Raw genomic sequence first — 12,455 nt, 5'->3', positions numbered from 1 at the left:
CTCAGTCTTTTCTTCCGCGCAGTCGTGAAGGCGTCCGGCGGTTCCAGGTTGCCGACCTCCAAGGCCTGGGTTTCGGGTAGTAGCTAGACGCTGCCGAGGCCCTTACTGAGCCGGCCCTGGTTGGTGCAGGCCGTCTGCTGACTTGGATGGGTAAGGAAGAGTACGGGCCCTGTGGGTGACGGAGGGCTTGCTTTTTTAGTTTTTCCTGGGATCCCTGTGTTTCTTGGAGGGTCGAGCCGAAGAAGTCAGGCCCCGATAGTGGGGGGGGGAGGGCTCGCGGGTTTTGTGGGCTCGGGTCTGGTCGTTGGACTGCGGCGCACACTTACACGGCTATAGAGGGGGCGTGATCGATGTGTCTCGGTTGTATGTGTTATGGTCAAGTACAGGTGTTCTGAGTTAATCAGTGCGCGGTTAACAATCGGTGTTCTGAGTTAATCAGTGCGCGGTTAACAATCACTCCGTTTTCTATGCGAGAGGTTAGGTGCTTCGTGGAGACAGTCGGCCCAAGGTCACGTGGTGAGTGGTTAGAGGTGTGCGCGCTGGTGCGGTGCTGTGCCCTGGCCACGTGGCCTCGCACAACCTCGGAATAGGAAGGGACACTTTAGTAGGAATGCTTTCTAAATAAGTTTACGAAAAAGTGATTTTTGAGTTAGCTACATTTTATTCTGACAGTGTTCTGATGATACGTTTTTTTAAAAAATTAATCTCATAATGCGACCAGTGCCATTGGACCCAGTTTTGTTGAATTTCGTTTTTGAGCATTTCCATGAAATTACCACGTGATTTTGTTAAAAATGTCCAACTTCTGTGTGACCTTATGAACTATATTTGAAATATTTTGCTGTTAATTCTGAGATTTGTCTTATTCATTGTTCTTAAGTATGTTAAACACTGTGAACAATAAAACAATGGAGTGAAAATTTTTTTTTTTCACAATATATCAATATATCATCTTTATTTTTACTTTAAATTGCTCAAACTATTGTAAAATTTTCAAGGAGGTTCTTAAAAAGGAAGATGAAGAGCATCGTTCTGGTAGTCCGATAGCCTTTCATTGAAGTTTGGAATTCAGAAATGTGTTGGATTGAGAGAGTAAAGCATGATTATTATTCCTGGCATACTGAGGCCACACTCTGCTTTCTGTTTGTAAAACTTTTATAGGCGTTCCCACCTGCTCTTGGAAACTGGCTTTTTGGATATTAATTGTAACTGCATGTTACTATATAGCTAGTGATAAAATTATATATATATATATTTTAAATTATATTTTTTGCTGTTAGGGAGTGGTGTTTGATTTTGGGGGGGAGGGGAAGACATTTTTCTATAATCTTGTTCCACTGACTGCATAGCTTTAGAGGCACTGCTGAAGGGTAGAACCTGGCTGGATTTTAGAATTTGTTATAAAATAGATGGTTCCTACATGAAAATATTAAAGGCCTTGTAAATAATTGTGCCTTATTTACATAGAATGGTGTCTGACTACATCAAATTTTGCATTGCTTGGATACTAGCTGTGTGCTGTTGTTTATTTGGTCAGGGAAATTACATATATGCTGTACTTTTTGTGAAGGCAAAAAACAAGTGACGAATAACAATTTTAAGAGGGACTTGGAAATACTTATCTGGAATGGATTCTGTGGACTACATAGCAGCATCTGATTCAGCTATGGAAATGGAAAATCATAGGTAAGTGCATTATTTTTATATCAACAGCAACCACCAAATTTTTACTAGAAAACAGTATATTTGATGTTTAACTGTATTTGAATTACCTGGAAAGCATAAATTATTGTAGATGATGAGTGGTGGTTAAAGTAATTTTTAAGGATTAAAAAGGAAAAGAAAAACCTGGTTTACACAGATCTTCAAAGTTTATCTACTTGTATAGTTAACAGTGGGATACATTCTTAATGCAGGGAAATGGGAGTATATTCTTTGGGCCAACTTGGTATCTCATCTTGATTAAAACACCCTAATGTTACAACAAGAAAATGGACATCAGTGTGGACTTTTATTGCACATTATCAAGGATGCTGGCTTATGTACATGCTGGAGGTATTTAGTATTTAATAACTTCATCCATCCATCCCAACTGGGGTATCAAATCGGCCCTTCTAGTATATTCACATCAAATACCTGTCTACTAGGCATAGTGGAACCTCTAGCGGTAAAAGAGACTGCCTGTGTGGAACTTGTATTTCTCTCAGAAGATGATTTGCTAAGTAAGCTCTGGCATTTTGAGCCATTAGGTAGTGGTCAGAACTAAGTGGTTGCCTAGTACTGAGCCCATCTTTTTCAAAATTATCCTGAGCATGTTTTCCGCTTTGGTTTGTAGAAGAAAAGTGCATTTATGGTAATGAGCTTTCAGTTATATAAAGAGGATACAATTAATTTTGCCTCTCCCCTTTTTTTTTCTAGTGATAACTCTTCCTCTGGTAGCAGCTTATTTAAAACTCAGTGTGTTCCTTACTCACCTCAACAGAGGCAAAGAAATCCTATTAGAAAATTGGTTCATTCACTTTCTGAAAGGGTTCAAGCAACAGATTCATCCAGTGACTCATCTATAGAACCAAGACCATTGACTTTAAAAGCTATTTTTGAAAGATTCAAGAAAAAGAAACGTAAAAAGAAGAAATATAAGCGAACAGGAAGACCACAGGGAAGACCAAAAGGAAGTAAAAATACTAGGTTACACATAAGTAAGAAACAATTTAAAGATAGAAGACCGCAGTTGCCATTTTTAGAATCAGAATATGGGAAAAAACCATTGCCTTGGAAAAAAATGTTAAACTTTGAGGTGAGTCAGTATGTGTGGGTACCCATAGCTAAAGTGTCTAAATGGTTTGTTGGTCACTTAGAATTTAGAGGTGCCTGACTTTCCACCATTTAACAGCCACCCCATCCTTCAGGTTAAACTTCGCTTGGACTACTGGGTAAAATCTTAACTGGTATAAGGTGACTATACCTGTATATGAGGTGTTCCAAGGCTGTTTATATAGTCCTTTGATCTCATCAGATTTTTAACATCTAAAACTCAAATGATTCTCTGTTGTATCTGAGGTCAAACCCACAACCAGTTTCATGTTCAGTGGCTTGAGTAGATTTCATTTTCTTATAGATAATAAGTATTCAGTTTCTGATAGGATGCCTGATAAATGCCCAGGATTTAGCAGTATACTCTCAAGTATGGGAGTTGATGTTTGAATAGTTAATTTTTAATTCCTTGATTTAGAATATAGTACATATTAGGGGATTCATACTAGGTACCCTATGTTTTAAGGTGATTATAATCAACCATCAGAAATCGTTTATGTGCATTTAAAAGTTTTTAGTAATTCCCAGACAACACAAGATTTGTGTTTTTCTTGGTACTAACTTTGCTAAGTTTGATAGCTTTGCTAGGTTGCAGTGAAATCTTAAAACCAGCATTTGATGTGTGTGAGCCAGATATGGCAGAGTCATTGAATCAAGACCACCAAGAGCTCTTGGCAAAGGGGATCCTTGCCAGTTTGGAACATAGACATCTGCTGAGGGATGGAGGAAGATTTTATTTTGAAGGGCCATGACTTAATTTTTTTATTATTTCCTGATAATGTAGCAAGCAGTGGCAAGAGGATTTTTCAATTACCTTGAAAAACTGAAGTATGAATACCACCTCAAGGAATCCTTGAAACAGATGAATGTTGGTGAAGATTTAGAAAAAGAAGACCTTGATAGCCGTAGATACAAATTCTTGGATGATGATGGCTCTATCTCTCCTATTGAAGAGTCAGCGTAAGTTTAATCATCAAATTTTGGTCATGGGTTTTATCAAATAAAGTTGTGTTGTTAATTTTTTTTTTTTTTTTTTTTTTAATTTTTCTGAAGCTGGAAACAGGGAGAGACAGTCAGACAGACTCCCGCATGCGCCCGACTGGGATCCACCCGGCACGCCCACCATGGGGCGACGCTCTGCCCATCCTGGGCGTCGCCATGTTGCGACCAGAGCCACTCTAGCGCCTGAGGCAGAGGCCACAGAGCCATCCCCAGTGCCCGGGCCATCTTTGCTCCAATGGAGCCTTGGCAGCGGGAGGGGAAGAGAGAGACAGAGAGGAAAGCACGGCGGAGGGGTGGAGAAGCAAATGGGCGCTTCTCCTGTGTGCCCTGGCCGGGAATCGAACCCGGGTCCTCCGCACGCTAGGCCGACGCTCTACCGCTGAGCCAACCGGCCAGGGCCGTGTTGTTAAATTTTAATGTTAATTCCTCCATAGGCTATTGATTTGTTTTTACTTTAATAGTGATGGGAGCAAAAGTTACAATAGGCCATTAGGTTTTTGCAGTGGAGTGGAGTAGAGCTATGAGCTTGGCACATGAGAGCCAATTTTTTGGTGTTATACAGACAACGTAATTTTCTCTTTGAGTGATATTGCTGTTGGGTTGTATGTCATGACCATGTATTATTATGGGGTTATAGAAGATTTAGCCATCTGAGTGATATATTTAATATTACAGAGAGGATGAGGTTGCAGCAAATCTTGAACACAGTGATGAATGTGATATCAGATTGGTGGTAAGTGACATTTTTATCCCATTTTGGGGGAGGTACAGGAAGAATTTCATCCAGTAGTTATTGTCTTAAGAGTCTGCATTTCATTTGGTGTAGGAAATGCAAGAATAAAAATGCGTTTGGTATAGTTGAGTGTGACATGGACGTTTTAGTACCATTGTTACCAAGTTTTATATGTAACACTGCTATGAGGATATCAGATGAGAATAAAAGCAAAATTGGATTTTAACATCTTTGATGTAATCTCTGAAGGTGATATCACCTAGAGCTCAGTTATGTGTAATTACTAAAACAATCAAGTTTGTTATTGCTTAATTATTGGTATTTTTTATGCAGGAAAGTAATTACTTCATAATAAGTTCTGAATTTCCAAAGAAGATGAATGTATATTTAGAAGCTGCTCCGTCTAAAAAGGCTTCAAAGTTCAAAAACATGGGACCAAAGGCAGAATGGCCTGAAAAGAAGATGGGAATATGAATGTCAAGGTAAAGAGACTAGAGGAAAACTACAGGAAGTAAAGATGGTATTAATATGTATGCTCAGTGGTAAAACTTCTAAGGTGAAAATAAAAAGAACCTCTGAACAAATGCATGAAAGAAATTGCTAAAGTAATTTTTTTTTCTGTATTTTTTTTTTTCCTGAAGCTGGAAACGGGGAGACAGTCAGACAGACTCCCGCATGCGCCCGACCGGGATCCACCCGGCACGCCCACCAGGGGGCGATGCTCTGCCCCTCCGGGGAGTCGCTCTGCCTCGACCAGAGCCTCTCGTGCGCCTGGGGCAGAGGCCAAGGAGCCATCCCCAGCGCCCGGGCCATCTTTGCTCCAATGGAGCCTTGGCTGTGGGAGGGGAAGAGAGAGACAGAGAGGAAGGAGGGGGGTGGTGGAGAAGTAAATGGGCGCTTCTCCTATGTGCCCTGGCCGGGAATCGAACCCGGGTCCCCCGCACGCCAGGCCGACACTCTACCACTGAGCCAACCGGCCAGGGCCTAAAGAAGTAATTATTAGAAAAAACATTTGAAAGTAGAATTATGTATGCAAAATAATTGAGGCTTTCATAGCAGAAATGATATAAAGTTCTCAAACTGTAAGAATTGTTTGGTTTTTTTTGCTGTGTGATCTAAGAATTTCATAGGCAAAACATTGCAGTACCAAGGTTCAAAAAAATCAAGACTTCCAATTTTTACATGGGTAATTTCTTGCAAAATAATACAAAGGGCCCTACTGTTTTTACCTATACTTGTTTATTTCAGGGTGAGAGCTTAGAGGAATCGTTTGAGCATTGAATCAAAGTATAGAGATTGCAATCCAAAAAAAAAGTCTTAGTTACAGTAACCACTAATGAATGACAACCAGTCACCCTGTATTTTTACCCCAGTTTTATTCAGACAAAAGTGACCTTTAGTGTCAAATATTTAGTACTGATAAGAATTTTTTGTTTGTTTTTGTATTTTTCTGAAATGGGAAGTGGGGAGGCAGAGAGACAGACTCCTGAATGTGCCCGACCGGGATCCACCTGGCATGCCCACCAGGGGGTGATGCTCTGCCCATCTGGGGAATTGCTCCACTGCAACTGGAACTGTTCTAGATCCTGGGCCAATGGAGCCTTGCCTGCGGGAGGGGAAGGGAGAGGGGGAAGGGTGGAGAAGCAGATGGGCGCTTCTCCTGTGGGCCCTGGCCAGGAATTAAACCCTGGATTTCCACACACACAACCACTGAGCTAACTGGCCAGGGCTAGGACTAATAAGAATTTAATATCCTCTTCTTACAGCCCAGAATATTACAACTGTCATTGTGTTCTGTCACCACTGTGCATTACAGATTATGGTGCTATAAATATTGCATTTTTAGGTAGCACCTGTGTTTGTCTTTGTTTGATTTGTGGGCAAAGACTACACACAGGTGCAAAAAATAAATCCTCTTTTGCAACCCAGAACTCATGGTGCAGTATGAGTTTTGATACATATAAGAAGGAACATGATACCTAAACAGATTAAAATGACAGGGCATTGATTAACAAATGTGGTTCCAGGACTTTAGAATTGATCATTAAGTAGTATAGGATATAAGGGAAGTCTCAACTATACTAATTTACTATTCTAATTTTAATGTTGATATGAAAAATGACTTTTTTTTATTAGGGTTTTATTATGAGAACACACTGGACTTAAAGGTATGTTTTATCTTTTAGGTCAGTTTTTGGATCAGATGTTTAAATGTAGCACATTGTCAGATAATCTCAACCTTCAGGTTTCATTAGTAAAAGATTTTGCTAACTTAATTTGTTTGACATGATTTCAGAAAATGAAGCTTAGGAATCTTTCATAGTGGGTACTGTGCCAGTGTCACTTTACTTACAGGAAAGGGTCCAGACTGTAAGTTAGGTGATAGCAGTGCTCAGGATCTTGGTTATTTCTACTTCAAGCATCTATTGATAACATTAATGCATAGTCTATAACAGAGGTAGTCAGCCTTTTTATACCTACCGCCCACTTTTGTATCTCTGTTAGTAATAAAATTTTCTAACCGCCCACCAGTTCCATAGTAATGGTGATTTATAAAGTAGGGAAGTAACTTTACTTTATAAAATTTATAAAGCAGAGTTACAGCAAGTTAAAGCATATAATAATAATTATTTACCAAGTACTTTATGTCAGATTTTTGCTAAGTTTGGCAGAATAAATCTTTATAAAACAACTTACTATAGTTAAATCTATCTTTTTATTTATACTTTGGTTGCTTCGTTACCAACCACCATGAAAGCTGGAACGCCCACTAGTGGGCAACTAGTCTATAATGTATTACTAGAAATGATTATACAAGACACAAGATTTCATAAGTTTGGATGGTATACAGTTCTCAAATTGTAAGAACATAATAAATATAGACACAAATTAAAATTTTTTCTGTATTTTTATACTTGATGTCAAGGCTAAGGAGAAATTTTATACAGACCTTCAATTATGAGGCAAAAGTTGATTTTTTTTGTTGTAATCTCAGTTTCACATTGCAATATCAGGGCTTAAAAAAAATCAAGGCTTCAGTTTGTGCCTTGATATTTCTCCTTTGGGTTATCTATAATGGCTACTTGGCATTTTACAGGTTTTTTTTTTTTTTTAAATTTGGGGTCTAAAACTGGGTGTGTCTATACAGTGGTTGAGGCATTTCAAATGCCATAAACAGAACTGAGGAAAGGCAATATATGAAGATAGTGATTTGTTATCAGACACAGATGAGGACAAGCTAATGGATGGGAGTTTTTTTGTATTTTTCTGAAGCTGGAAATGGGGAGAGACAGTCAGACTCCCACATGCGCCCGACCAGGATCCACTGGTGCGCCCACTAGGGGGTGACGCTCTGCCCCTCCGGGGCCTGGGGCACAGGCCAAAGAGCCATTCCCAGCGCCCGGGCCATCTTTGCTCCAATGGAGCCTTGCTGCGGGAGGGGAAGAGAGAGACAGAGGAAGGAGAGGGGGAGGGGTGGAGAAGCAGATGGGCGCTTCTCCTATGTGCCCTGGCCAGGAATCGAACCCGGGACTTCTGCGTGCCAGGCCGACGCTCTACCACTGAGCCAGCCGGCCAGGGCCTGGATGGGAGTTTTAACAGTAATGAGTTGTATGAATTTTATGATGAATAAAACTTGAGTTCAATAACTTTATGTAATACATTTTCCCCCCAAATTTCGGGCTTCCAAATTAAGGTGTTTATACATGGGAGTGTCTTATACATGGGGAAATACGGTACTTCTAAGTATAGTTAAAATCCTTATGTGATTCATTATGGGATTTCTTACATTCTTTATAAATGTGAACTTTATATAGTTTTGAACTCAAAATGGCCGGAGCAGATAATTTCCAGTAATTGTCTTCCTGTAGAGTCTTAGACTTGTTTATATTTTTAAAGTATAAATGGTTGAGGTCTATCCCGATGGGGTTTTTTTCTGTAGACCTACATCGTTGGAAACGCCTCATAGAGTAAATATGTTGCTTCCTTTATTCACAGAACTACATGTTAGATCTGTGGGTAGGAACTACAAGACAGCATGCTAAAACTATGAAAGACCTAATCAATTTTCTTTATTTTAGGTATTTGTATATTCTGAAGATCTGTACTGTTCAAGGATGATAGTTTAGGTAAGTTTTAATTGGCAACAGTGTAACCTTAGGGTATGGCTGCAGTGCAGATGATGAATTTAACTGTTCAACTGCTGAATGATACAGGCATGAACTAAAACGTAATTCTGACAGCTGAATACTGCTCTGTAGGTTTTAGTTTTTAATCACACAGTCGTCAATATTTTATTTGGTGTTTTATCTGTAGGTGTGAGTATGATTTGAACTGACTCATGTTTAGATAGAGGTAAGTGGAACATTTAATTTGTTAATTTATTAAGGGTTTAAAGTTGTGACTAATAGTTGCATAAATATAAAACAATTATCAAATTTTTGGTGAAAATATTTGCCCTAATTGTATTGAATACACAGACTAGGAAAATGTGAAGAGATTGCAGGGCTCCCAAATGAAAATGTTTACTTTTTGCACCGTTTTATTAAACTAACAGTTCCATATGGTTCATCCTACTAACATGTAGACTTGGGTATGTTAAAATAGCAAAGGAATTCTACCTAACAAGGACGGTTTGAACAACTGTGGTTTTATTTCCAGCATGAAGAGAAGACAGGATATAGATAATGGTGACAGGTTTATATATACTGCTCACAAAAATTAGGGGATATTCCAAAATGAATATGAAGCGATAAAGCATTTGATTTTTTATTAAACATCAGAAAAACGATGAATCAAAGAAAGTTGTTCGATTATGCAAATGATTTGCAAAACCAACTTTTAGGCCTGACCTGTGGTGGCGCAGTGGATAAAGCTGGAAATGCTGAGGTCGCCGGTTTGAAACCCTGGGCTTGCCTGGTCAAGGCACATATGGGAGTTGATGCTTCCAGCTCCTCCCCCCCCCCCTTCTCTGTCTCTCCTCTCTCTCTCTTTCTCTCTCTCTCTTTCTCCCTCTCCTCTCTAAAATGAATAAATTAAAAAAAAAACCCAACTTTTATTTCATTGGTGAAAATGCACTAAACAAAAGACTTAAAGTACTGGAGTATCTGTATGTTCCCTGATCCCATAATTTTTGTGAGCAATGTAGTTTAAATGCATTAAGGTGGTTCCCTCATTGAAGTAACAGGAATTTTTCACAATTGGAGACTTACTCCTGTTCAAGTAGAGGTATTTTTTATAGTCAAGTCAGATTGCACTGCATGGTATCTGCATTCAGCAGTTTATTCCTGCTGGGTGTTCAAAGCACAGTGCAATAGAAATTCAGTATCTGGCATCGTTGGTTTTCTTGGCTTTGTGCATGCTAAACCTGGTATTTCTATTGATACAGTATTTCTAGTTTCTTACTGTTCAGTTAGAGATAATGTACAACAGAAACTAATGCTTCTCTTTTTTTTCTAGGGTGTTTGAAATTGAGAAACCAGGCAGACCCATCTACTCTGACTCTGTGTAAGGCTTTGTGGCTGTTGCTTCTAGCTTTATTGATAGCATAAACACTTCTGTACAAATGGAGAGTGTACAGAGAGCCTTTTGCAGAGTGTACATACAAGCTTGAGAATAGCTTTATAAAGCCTCATTCTAGATGAAAAATGGGCACCATTCTTGTCCATTGTGTCCAGACATTAATGTGGCTACAGTGAGACAGGTTATGCTTCCACCACAGTACTGTTATTGCAGTGGTGACAATGAGACCTGTAACATTTTGCTAGGCTCAGTGAGTAGAAACAATGTAATAAAGACTTTCACTTTTAGAAGCCATTAACGACTTAATATTTTACATCTGCCAAAATAACAACATACTATCTAATTTCTAGGGCCCTAAAGTAAATTACTTGAAGAATCTGGGTTCCAGTGATTATAGGTAAGATTTTAATTTTTTTCCTTCAAATTCCCCCTTAGTTTAAGAGACTTAAACTCCTTTATAAAACTTCAGCATTTACTGTCCTTGCATTTAATTTTTGCAGTAGCCCATCCTGGTTTATTACTGCCACAGAAAAGGCTAGCACTGTATATGTGTGTGCTGTTCATCAGCATGATGTTATGATGATGAGCAAAATGTTCAACTGCTCTGAATGGGCTGAATGAAGATAGCCATCTGAACATCTGTCTACATCAAATACGTGCTGTATTTTAAAATAGAGCTCTAAGATAAAAGTTCCCTGAAACCATGTACATTTCCATATAGCTGCCTTTGCAGTCACTGATCAAAGGGCCTTTCATATGCATTCAATTTTGATTGGAAATGGATTGGACCCTCTTTAAATGAACTGGATTGAAAAGATGTCTGATCCAACTATATTGATATTTTTAATTTAAACCTTGGATTTTTAGTTCATGCTAGTTGGGAACTTTTTCAGGATACTTTGGACCTTAATCAACCAACTCCATGTTGGAAAATATAGTCCAGTATGAACTTCAAAAATTTTAAATCTTTCTCCACAGGTGGTGAAATTTTGAAGTATGGCCATATTCAAGTGGAGATAGAGAAGCTCTACTAAAAGAATCATGGTAAGTTATTTGTCTCACCACACCAGATTATTTGTCCAGTTGTCGGTCATTACCAAGGCTTTTAGAATGCAGTTTCTCATTTGCCGTGGACATGACCACAAAACATTTTCCCATTAGGTTTTCTTTCTGCTACATTGCTAGCATTCAACCTGTTGGGAACATTTTATTAACCTTTATTTTCATAACACGGGCAGTAAGTGACTATAATATAGTGTGTCTGTAAAGTCATGGTGCACTTTTGACTGGTCACTGGAAAAATGTGAAATCTGCACCAAATAAAAGGAAAACCTTCCCAGTTTCTGTAGGATGATGTGGCAGCATGTGCGCATGCGCAGATGATGATGTAACACTGTGTATACAGCGGAGCAGCCCATGGCCATGCCAGGCGAGATGTGGACGGTACAGAGGAAAGTTCATTGTTCTGTGGCTCGCTAAATTCGAATCTGTGACCAAAGTGCAACGTGAATATCGGCGCATTTATAACGAAGCGCCACCACATAGGAATAACATTACTCGGTGGGATAAGCAATTGAAGGAAACTGGCAGTTTGGTGGAGAAACCCTGTTCTGGTAGGCCATCAGTCAGTGATGAGTCTGTAGAGGCTATACGGGATAGCTACCTAAGGAGCCCTAAAAAATCTGTGTGTGAGCCCACATCGAACTGCACTGAATAGGTGTGAAACCGGGAGAGTTTTTCTTTTATTTGGTGCAGATTTATAATAGCCATTGGTAATCTGTGAGTGTTTTTTAATAGCTGTCTCAGACCTCTGGAGTTTGTCTCGCTAATTGTAGGCTGCTAGTGACCAGATAGTTTGTGATGACATGATTCATCTCTATTACTGTTATACAGGACTGACTGACATGACAAGTAACTGGATTGAGCAAAAAAAGGTATGTACACGAGAAAAGATACTAATAGGTCATTTCAAAGAGAGCTTATGGGACCCAAACCAGGAGCTCTTAACGCTGTGACCTAAGATTGACGTTCTCCATAGGATGTAGTAGACACTCAGTAGTGCTATTGTTTCCCTGAGGAGAATACATTTAGCTCTTCTTGTCATTGATGAATGGATGACTGGTTAGTGTTTCCCTAGTTTAACCACTGCCTGCTCTTCTTTTTTAGGGATTAAGACTCAAACTGGAGGAACTGCAGTGAAGGACGCGAAGGACTTACAACATGTGGAATTCCTTAAATAAAAATTTTTATTAACTTTAAATACTTGTACCTATGTTACATGTAATAAAAAAAACCCTTTACACTTTTCGTAGAAAGTCAGCGTGTATTTTTGGCTCGAAGTTTCTCTAGTGTTTTCTGTGGAGGGAATAAAGTAAAATTTAGCAGT

At 39.1% G+C, this 12,455-nt stretch overlaps 2 protein-coding genes and 8 non-coding genes across 15 annotated transcripts in view; 9 read left to right on the top strand and 1 right to left on the bottom strand.

Annotated features, from left to right (window-relative positions):
* Position 1: 1 nt before the first annotated feature.
* On the top strand, positions 2–12,376 carry TAF1D (TATA-box binding protein associated factor, RNA polymerase I subunit D). Of its 5 annotated transcripts, none has more exons than XM_066370710.1 (14): positions 2–150; positions 1,571–1,686; positions 2,419–2,797; positions 3,599–3,774; positions 4,492–4,549; positions 4,883–5,031; positions 6,686–6,717; positions 8,629–8,676; positions 8,864–8,902; positions 10,007–10,054; positions 10,420–10,466; positions 11,048–11,113; positions 11,963–12,003; positions 12,236–12,376. In XM_066370710.1, the coding sequence occupies exons 2-6, from the start codon at positions 1,628–1,630 to the stop codon at positions 5,021–5,023; spliced, it is 813 nt and encodes a 270-aa protein (XP_066226807.1). In that variant the 5' UTR covers positions 2–150; positions 1,571–1,627; the 3' UTR covers positions 5,024–5,031; positions 6,686–6,717; positions 8,629–8,676; positions 8,864–8,902; positions 10,007–10,054; positions 10,420–10,466; positions 11,048–11,113; positions 11,963–12,003; positions 12,236–12,376. The 5 variants fall into 5 exon arrangements, with proteins under 5 accessions (XP_066226807.1, XP_066226816.1, XP_066226826.1 ...); XM_066370719.1 differs by having other exon boundaries at positions 1,538–1,686; XM_066370729.1 differs by lacking the exon at positions 6,686–6,717.
* LOC136389929 (small nucleolar RNA SNORA40) lies at positions 6,398–6,524 on the top strand. Its single transcript, XR_010748474.1, has one exon. It is a non-coding gene; the product is annotated as a small nucleolar RNA SNORA40 (small nucleolar RNA).
* Positions 8,455–8,586, top strand: LOC136389877 (small nucleolar RNA SNORA18). Its single transcript, XR_010748437.1, has one exon. It is a non-coding gene; the product is annotated as a small nucleolar RNA SNORA18 (small nucleolar RNA).
* On the top strand, positions 8,721–8,792 carry LOC136389970 (small nucleolar RNA SNORD5). The gene has a single exon (XR_010748507.1). It is a non-coding gene; the product is annotated as a small nucleolar RNA SNORD5 (small nucleolar RNA).
* LOC136389822 (small nucleolar RNA SNORA8) lies at positions 9,800–9,937 on the top strand. The gene has a single exon (XR_010748387.1). It is a non-coding gene; the product is annotated as a small nucleolar RNA SNORA8 (small nucleolar RNA).
* On the top strand, positions 10,175–10,308 carry LOC136389854 (small nucleolar RNA SNORA1). Its single transcript, XR_010748415.1, has one exon. It is a non-coding gene; the product is annotated as a small nucleolar RNA SNORA1 (small nucleolar RNA).
* LOC136389813 (small nucleolar RNA Z40) lies at positions 10,639–10,710 on the top strand. The gene has a single exon (XR_010748381.1). It is a non-coding gene; the product is annotated as a small nucleolar RNA Z40 (small nucleolar RNA).
* LOC136389867 (small nucleolar RNA SNORA32) lies at positions 11,157–11,277 on the top strand. The gene has a single exon (XR_010748428.1). It is a non-coding gene; the product is annotated as a small nucleolar RNA SNORA32 (small nucleolar RNA).
* Positions 12,030–12,157, top strand: LOC136389840 (small nucleolar RNA SNORA25). The gene has a single exon (XR_010748401.1). It is a non-coding gene; the product is annotated as a small nucleolar RNA SNORA25 (small nucleolar RNA).
* The window catches only part of CEP295 (centrosomal protein 295), a 66,834-nt gene continuing 66,677 nt past the window's right edge, over positions 12,299–12,455 (bottom strand). For both annotated transcript variants that reach the window (XM_066370644.1, XM_066370665.1), the window contains one exon: positions 12,299–12,424. In XM_066370644.1, the coding sequence (XP_066226741.1) occupies positions 12,386–12,424 (39 nt within the window). In that variant the 3' untranslated portion in view covers positions 12,299–12,385. The remainder of the gene's footprint in view (positions 12,425–12,455) is intronic.

This window comes from Saccopteryx leptura, chromosome 1, assembly GCF_036850995.1.
Source record: "Saccopteryx leptura isolate mSacLep1 chromosome 1, mSacLep1_pri_phased_curated, whole genome shotgun sequence".
Lineage (NCBI taxonomy): Eukaryota > Metazoa > Chordata > Mammalia > Chiroptera > Emballonuridae > Saccopteryx > Saccopteryx leptura.
Note: the sequence above shows the minus strand (reverse complement) of the source record. Positions and strands in the feature narration are given on the sequence as shown.

Excerpts from the sequence above, each read along its gene's own strand:
- TAF1D (XM_066370729.1), top strand. The coding sequence starts at position 1,628 with ATGGATTCTGTGGACTACATAGCAGCATCTGATTCAGCTATGGAAATG. Across the intron at positions 1,687-2,418 it reads ATGGAAATGGAAAATCATAG|TGATAACTCTTCCTCTGGTA; the intron begins GTAAGTGCATTA and ends TTTTTTTTCTAG. Across the intron at positions 2,798-3,598 it reads AAAAAATGTTAAACTTTGAG|CAAGCAGTGGCAAGAGGATT; the intron begins GTGAGTCAGTAT and ends CTGATAATGTAG.